The sequence below is a fragment of the Aaosphaeria arxii genome, assembly GCF_010015735.1.
Source record: "Aaosphaeria arxii CBS 175.79 unplaced genomic scaffold BU24scaffold_5, whole genome shotgun sequence".
Classification (NCBI taxonomy): domain Eukaryota; kingdom Fungi; phylum Ascomycota; class Dothideomycetes; order Pleosporales; genus Aaosphaeria; species Aaosphaeria arxii.
The window spans coordinates 2,127,450-2,136,131 of NW_022983478.1; the positions used below are offsets into that span (position 1 = coordinate 2,127,450).

The following is an 8,682-nucleotide window of genomic DNA, read 5'->3' on the forward strand; positions in this document are numbered from 1 at the left end:
ACCCTTGTCCCTGGGCACCTTCCCTACCCATACCCACACCCACACCCACACCCATACCCTTACCCTTACCCTTACCCTTACCCTTCGCGTACCCGTACCCGCTATTCTTCACCCACCCAATCCCCAAAGGTACACCGTACACTACACCACTACCACTCTCTCTTACAATCTCTCCCTCTCTCTCTCTCTCTCTCTCTTCTCTTTTTCCTCTCTTCTTCTTCCTCTCCACCACTTCAACGTTGTGTGTCAATCATCACCACCACAACACACTCCTCTCCCTCCTTCCTACACACTCTCCCTCTCCCTCTTGGAACCCAACATCGTCGCATTTGATAGCCGTTCACTTCTGCTATCACTCGACCCTGAGGGTATCTGTCCGTTCATTTCCCCTGTCATTCCTTAATCAACACCCCGAGTACTGTGTACTCTCCCAAAACCTCGCACCCATACACCACCAACCTACCGACCGACCGTTGTCTCGCACGCAAACCTGCTACCTACCACTTCTTCCAACTGACTTATTCAACACCAAACAATTACAACAATACGCCTATACTGTGAGCAATTCTCTTCTCTTCTCTTCTCTTCTCTTCTCTCCATCACCGTCTCAACCTCTACCAGCCGGCCTCGTTGCTGACCCGTCCGTCTTTCGCGCCTCTAGTAATCGCGTCAGCACTTTGTACCTCGAGAGCGCTTGTTTCGTCTCTATCCCGTTGTGCTCACCCTCGTAGCACCTTCAGCAACCCCCCGTCCAACCATCCCCCACCCTACCGTTCCTCTATCCATCGCTACACTGGATTCCGCGGCTTGCAAATCTCACTTCAAAGTGCACACCCTCCGTTAGCGGTGCCAATCCCTAATTTCCTCAGGAACAACCTACCACAATCCGCTGCTACCCTGCGGCGGTCTTCTCCTGCTTCACAATGGCTCAGATCGCCCTGCCACGACAACAGGTTACCCATGCACAGGAATCCACAGACAGCGGCATCGGCTCACCGCTCTACGAGCGGCGCCGTGCCTCCAATGCCGGGCCTGTAGAACTCATCCCGAATCCTGACTTCTCCTTCCCACAGATGCCAGCGGATGAGTCCTCCAACCCTTCGGCCAGGCCCAATTTCGCTCCCAAACCTCGTCCAATGTCGCTCCAGGCGTTTCCCACCGGCCGTCGAGGCTCTGCTCAAGCAGCACGCCAGAAATCCGTTTCTGCTCTGCCTGACTTCTCTTTCAATCCCGCAGGTCCCTCCAAGCAACCAGCCACGACCCCTCCTCATTCACCCATCGCCCTACCGACAACACCGTCACGGCCAATTGGAGGACACAGGCGAGGTGGAAGCGAGTTCATCGGAGGCGATGGAAGGGCAGGGAGTACCAATCTGCTCAGTTCGAGCCCGACCAAGGGCGAGGCAGTTCTTCCTCCACCCTCGAATACCCTTCGACCCGGTCCACCAGCTGGTCGTAGGGGACATGCCCACCGGCGCTCGGGAGCCGTCTCTTCGCATGATCTATCTTCGATCATGCAGCCAGCCAGTGCTGTTCCGCCTCCTGCTCGAGCCGGCAGCGCGCCAGTCACTCCTCTCGAGGGTGATCAATTCGTCTTCGGCCACGCCGTCAACAAATCGATCTCACAGCCCTCGCTGAGGGACAGTTCCTTCTTCGATGACGCTAACTCATCAGGCCGCAGACCTTCCTCCAGACAACGCGTCGGCTTTTCTGACAAGGTCGAGATCATTCGTCCTCTTTCCACCATTTCCTCAGAGACCGAGACCTCCATGTCCACGATAAGGGGTCACTCTGCCACTGGCAGTCTTTCCTCGGTCATTAGTGCAGGAACGTCGAGCCCAGCATCGGCACGGACACGGCCTTCGCTGAATACAACCTTGGAAAGCGACGAGCGCCCAAGCACCGCAGGGGCAGTCCTCGACATGTACAAGAGCAAGAACGTACAATTTGACGATGATGTGTTTAACCGCAAGCGACCAATGTCTGCGGTCTCGCCCGCTTCGCTCAATTCCAGCGCAGGTCCTGTTTCTCCACGCATCACGACCAAGCGACGGGGTTTCTTCCGCCTAGAGTCACGACGTAGCGATCCTTCCATTCACACACTCTCTACCAGCATTTCTGACCCAGCACTCTCCGCCTCAGTAGAGGCTTCTGCTCTTCCTTCGCCCATGCTCGAGGATGAAGAGAATGTGGACGAGACGGACAAGGCCAAATCGAGCCGCAAAGGAAGTCTCAAACCCCGCAAGGTAAAGTCGTGGGCGAATTCGATCATTCGAAAGGGAAAGCACGGCAACAAGATCAAGGACCGACCACCTACTCCCCCTCCAGCTGCCACGGATGCCAACGATTCGACCGAGGAGATGGATTTCGAGGCCACTTTCGAGGCTAACTTTGAGGCCAATTTCGACGTTGACAACACGGTCACCATTGTTACGCCCACTGAGAATGCCGTCCCCGAGCCAAAGCTGAATACTGACATTGCTTCCTGGAAACCCCGGGAGCTGAAGCGCGCCGACTCGGACGCCATGAGCCCTGTGATCGACTTGGATGCCGCGCTTGGACCCTTCAACACCCCCCAAGGAACGGGACCGCGCGGCCAGCAGCGCGGTTTCGGCGCCCATCGCCGGGCCATGCACAGTGCCAGTGGCTACACTGCCTCCCACCGACGGACCGAAAGTGCCCCGGAACTTGCTCCTTTTGATGCTCGGGCCTCCGCCGTTGCCTCTCCCACCACTATGGCGGACGTGTTTGAAGAGGACGAGCCAGAAGAGGAACCCTCCCAAGGCCAAGAGACGAAGGCCGCGTCCACCGATGTCAATGACATCGAGGAGGAGGTCGAAGAACCAAAGATCCAGTTGGTGGAAGCCGCAGAGTCCCAGAATGGCACCACCACCACCACCACCATCAAGTGGAATTTCAACGATGGCCTTGGAATCCAACGTCGAGGCAGGTCCCCTAAAGGTGAAGATTCGGAGCCTCTGTCTCCATTGCAGGCGCCCCAGCCCGTACCGAGCGGCAATGGTTCGAAACAATCGCTTACCACGGATCCGATCGAAGTTGTCGAGGACTACGAAGAACCACGAACATCCTCGTTGACCCACTCCTCGGACTCGACCGTGACCCCATCCGCCGGTCCTGACGAGACCAAGGAAAGCCAGCAAGTGATGAATCTATCCCTCCCATTACCTCAGCAAAGCCTCAGGACGCCTGATACTTTCACGTCTTCTTTCTCTTCGCCAGACTTCCGATCTAGCCAAGCCTCTCTCGACATCCCCCGCCTGGGAACGGCTGCCTCGTCCATGACTGACTATCGCGCAATGCCTTCGCCGCAATTTGGAGAGCCTGGCCCCGAGTTGCGCGTGTCGGTAGACGACGTACCGTCCTTGACTTCGTCTCGTTCGACGATGACAAGCGGCATGCACAATGTCTATCCTCTAATGAGCCCTCGTCGACCTGGAGAGCGATCAACATCTCTTTGCTCGGTATCCAACAGCGAGACTGATTCTCGTCGCCAGAAGCGTTCCAGCATTGCCAGTCTATCGCGACTTATCAACAGCTCTTCTTTCGGAGAGAAGAGCAAGCTCTCCATTGAGCAGCGCCCTCACTCTGAATATCTTGAGCCCGCTAGAGAGTCCAAGAAGAAGCACAAGCGACTCAGCAAGCTGATGCAATTCTGGAAACAAAAGGACTCCTCACGAACATAAACGACTGTCCGTCCAGCCCATCATACACCGCAATCGCGCAACATTTCAGTCCGAATACATTATTGGCTTTGCAGGTGACCCATCCAGTCACTGCCATGTCAACTACACGACATCATGTCCTTTACTAGGCAACCTTTCCTTTTTCTCGCATGACACGGAGTTCCACAGCGAGGCTACGAATGTTTTTTTTTTCTAATGGCGCACACTGCGGTGTGCAATGCATCTTGGACACGATTCGGATCAACACTTTCATTGAACAATTTTCCTGGTCATATATCTATTTCATCAAGTGCTGGAAGGAAAGGTATCTATGGGTTCTTGTAGGATGAATCTGGCGATGCTTTGACTAGTGCTTTGGCATGTCAAACCCCCAACATATCACTCTTTTTCATTCATCTATATTTCATTTCAACTCTCTTGTCCGATCATCTATATGTATCTATAGCACCGTTTCGACTCTTGGCATTTCTATGTACATGAGTCGATGGGGCATTGATCGCAGGACTCTTCTTTCTTCATGGACAGCTTGATTTGCAAGCACGAACCAAAAGCATGTATGTCATCGAACTGCGCTTTATCTCGGTTTGGTCTCTAGGGACTGTAGCGGGGACACCCGCATGCAACCTTGCATCACGGCGGATACGTCGGAGGCATCTCTGTGGCTATGTCACAGGGGAATTCAGCTAGTAAATGGAAATCACCTAAACAGGTGTCATTCGACTCTCTACATCTCCCTCTCCACTTTGAGTCTTTGTCTTGTGATTGTTAGATGCTTTCGACGAAAACACGGAGCGGTCGCATGCTCATCTCCCCATGGGCCGAATCGTCCCCCGTCATAAAGCACGCCCCTCGCCGCACCGTACACTATCACCAATTGACAGACCCAGCCTACAGCCTACGTAGGTATACTCCACAAACTCTGAAACAATAGAAGCAGGTAGATAGATAGATAGCCGGTGGGTATAATTAGTTACAAAGCTCACACTTTCTCCTATCCTACACAGGCTACAGTGTACACTATACCTACTGTGTATAACTGTGTATACACAAACCCCCGTTTCCGAATCGCGCGAAGCGAGATTAGCAAAGGGGCATGGTGGTGGGCAGAGACGGGGTGGACTGGGGAGCGTGACAGGGGGGGAGGAGGAAGTCAGTGCGGCGAACGGAGTAATAAGTAATGATTGTGCTTGTGTGTGTGAGGGCAGTATTCAGTATTGCGGTGTTGCGGTATAGTATTGTATGGAGTAGTGATTGTGGTGTTGTTGCGTGTTGTGATGCTGCGTGGATAGTACTGTATCTACATAGTATATGTACAACGTACCTAGATACTCCGCACTGCACTTCGTATTGTATACACACAAAGGGCTTGCGATGGGAAATCCCATGCTCTTTTCCATTGAAGGACTTGTGCTCTATGATTTAAAAATTGGGATGTGCACTTTGGAGTTCTTACGTCGTTTCTTGGCTTTATCTTTAGTTTTGGATTTGTTGGTAGGGGGAGAGACGGGGTAATTGTAGGTATCTATCTACTTTCATGGTGAGGGGAGAATTGACGGGAGGATTTGGCAGGCGATGGTGAGTTGGTGATGGTGTCTTTGATAGCCCACGTTCGATCGAGTGATAAGGGATCATTACTATGGGAGGGATGGGTGGCATAGTCTATCTGATCTATGTTATGTGTACTGCTATCATTGTTTGAAAGGGCCAAGACAGATTTGATGCTGGGAATTGATCAAGATAGAGGATATTATGCCTTAGAAATTTTTTTCTAGTGGGTGGACGAATGGTTAGTTGATCTCTGTTTCTCCTTCGATTTCCTGGAAGTAGGGTCTTGGTTTAAGATTCTGGGGCGGTTCGTAGGGAAGATTTGGGGTTGTTTTTGATGTTTTCTTGTGTTTAATAATTTTGTGTTATTCATGTGGTTACTACTATTGGATGGATATAGGAGGAGGAATAGTTTGAACACTGGGTTGGTGTAGATCGATATTTTGTAGTTGAAGAGTTTATATATATCTGGTTCATAGCGAGGAGAGTGTATAAGTATGGTGGCATTTATACATTGACTGCCTTGCCCAGTTCATTCGATCCTAATATTTATTTCAATCGTCGTTATGTTTGCTGTAATGAAGACATAGCAACAGGCCATAGAGATAAACATGCTCCAAAGCTATTAAAGAGGGAGTATTATCGCCTTAAGATGTATATACATATCACCATATTGTATATGGGCTGTAAATGCGGCCTAATCAGGACTAGCGCGATCGGGGACCACCTGGTCTCACAATCCGGCGACGTCAAGTGCTTGCTTGCTTGGAGCTTAGGTGGTACCTTAGTCTTGTCCTCTTTACACCTCCACAACTTGACAACATTGAGCTTCCACAACCCAATATACATCAGCAACCAAGCACCAACAGACCGATCCGCGTACAATATGGCTGATGAAGATAAGGAAAAGGCTGAGAAGGTCGCCGCGGCGAAGAAGAGGGTATGTGAATCCCCCGCTCATCCCTTGATATGAAAGTCGGCATTGAGGTGTCGTTAGAGCTCCTTTGGAGCTTTTAATTGACAATGGAGTGAATTGAATATCAGAATGCTAATTGCGCATCACACTGCAGTACGAACAAATGAAGAAACAGAAGGCGAAGAAGGGAGGAAAGAAGAAGGAAGACAAGACCGAGTCGTCCTCCGCACCCGCAGCACCGCCAGCAGAACCAGCAGTCGAGGAACCCGAAACCAAGCCCGAGCCCGCCGTAGACGAGAAACTGGAAGAAAAAGTCGAGGAAAGCGCCGAACCAGAGCCCATCGAAGCTACGAGCGCCTCGCCTCCGCCTGTCGAGGACGACGACGAGCCCGCCGAGTTGCCTAAGCCCACGGCTGGTGCCGGATCCCATGCGCGCAAACCTTCCGTCGCGGTCGAGTCGCGACAGCGGTCTGCGTCTTTCTATCGGGGAGGAGGGGACGCGGGCGTCGCCTCTCCCAGCGGGGTCTCCGGCGATATCTACAGAGAGCAGGCGCAGCGGATAGAGGAGCTGGAGCGGGAGAACAAGAAGCTGTCGTCTGATGTCGAGAGCGCGGAGAAGAGGTGGAAGAGTAGTGAGGAGGAACTGGAGGAGCTGCGCGAGGGTCAGGGCGATGCTGCGCTCGCGCTCGAGAGGGGCAAGGAGGCGGAGAAGTTGGTAAGTCGGATATCTGATCGCATGAGCGGAGAGGGGTTGTTTTGCTAACATGGGTTATTGGCAGAAATCCGAGGTCGAATCTTTGAAGCGACAAGTTTCGCAGCTCCAAGCTCAATCGTCCAAGTCGAACCGTCGGGTGTCGACCGCGTCGCCGAGTCAATCTGCCTCGATCGATGACCTCAACGCGCAGGTTGCGTCCAAATCGGCCACGATCGAGTCGTTAGAGCTCGAGATCTCGAATCTCAACAAGCAGCTTGCCGACCAGACCACCAATGTGAACTCGCTGCAAACTAAGATCTCCGCCCTAGAGTCTTCCGTGCAAAAGGCGGAGCAGGAGGCAACATCTGCGAAGACGGAGCTTTCGGAACTCAAGGCCAACCTCGACAAGGCGAGCGAGCAGGCAGCGAAGGATGGTTCTGATCGATCATCCGCGGAGACCAAGATTGCACAGCTGGAGGCAGAGCTGAGTGCGGCCAACCGCAAGGCATCCGACTCCGTATCCCGTGCCGAGCTTCTGGAGAAGAAGGTCGAGACATTGACCCAACTACACCGCGACAACGATGCCAGGAACCAGACCCGGGTGCAACAGTTCAACAAGGTCGAACGTGAGGCGACCGAGCTGCGGACACGAGTCACTGGTCTCAGCAACGAGAACGCCCGCCTGAGAGAGGCTGAGCAGCGTCGCCGAAAAGTCGATCTCGGCTCTATCGAGGACACCAGCGTGGAAGAGCTGGTCGCGGAAGAGCGTGACAAGCTCATGGCAAAGGTCCGGGAATTAGAAGAAGAGAACTTCGAGCTGAAACGAGGCGTCTGGCGAGACCGCCGACGCGACATGCAACCTGCCATCGACGACCATTCCGAGCACCCCTACGGCTCGTCCGGCTTCGATGATGTCGACCTGTCCGGCAACAGCGTAGGTCGCCCTACTCCTCGACAAGGCTCTTCCTTCCAGGACGTTATCAACTCCGGCATATCGGCATTCACTGGCCAACCCCACCCACACCGCAGGAGCGACGCTGCCTCCCATGGCAAACCCAGCCTTGGCCGGGACCGAGAAGGAAGCCTGGCAAGTCTCGACGAGTTCGAATTCGACGAGGATGCGTTCAGGGCCGCACAGGAAGACGAACAGAGGAAGAGGATCGAGAGGGTCAGAGAAGTCAAGAGGGGCTTAAAGGACTGGGCAGGGTGGAGGGTAGATATCATTGACATTAGAGTTGGACTAGGCGGCGTCTTCGACGTCTAGGGTTACGGGATATGGTAGACAAATGAATATAAGTCATCATCGGATCAGATTAAACAATTATTGCCCAAGAGCAGCCAAAATTACTCACTCATGAGACTTTGACCATGCTCACTTTGAACCTTGAGCATACTTCTTAACACCCTAGTAGCAGGGTAGATGTCTAACGTTGAACATAACATGAAATAGACCCAGCGCTATCGCCTAAGTATCATGTATACGCTTTCTCTATCTGTTGGTGCAATTCAAAACTTTCCTTAGGTCTGTATATGCGTCTGAAAACTCTACAACTCCTAATAGCTGTTGATAAACAAGAAATATAGAGAGATAATTGTTGCAATTGTTGCATACACTATACGCATGTTATCTACAGACACAGAGTTTCCTGTTCACTGCCTGTTCACTGTCTTAACATTTACTGTCTTGTCATTCACATCTGTTCACTTTCTTCCTGCTCACCATCTCCTGTTCACCATCTCCTGTTCACCATCTCCTGTTCACCATCTCCTGTTCACCATCTCCTGTTCACCATCTCCTGTTCACCATCTCCTGTTCACCATCT

General features: G+C 52.5%; 1 protein-coding gene across 1 annotated transcript; it reads left to right on the top strand.

Annotated features, from left to right (window-relative positions):
• Positions 1-923: 923 nt before the first annotated feature.
• BU24DRAFT_349327 (uncharacterized protein) lies at positions 924-3,704 on the top strand (the record flags this gene model as incomplete). Its single annotated transcript, XM_033523599.1, has 2 exons — positions 924-3,056; positions 3,144-3,704. 2 exons carry the CDS (start codon positions 924-926, stop codon positions 3,702-3,704), a joined length of 2,694 nt encoding a protein of 897 aa, XP_033383241.1.
• Between the last annotated feature and the right edge of the window lie 4,978 nt (positions 3,705-8,682).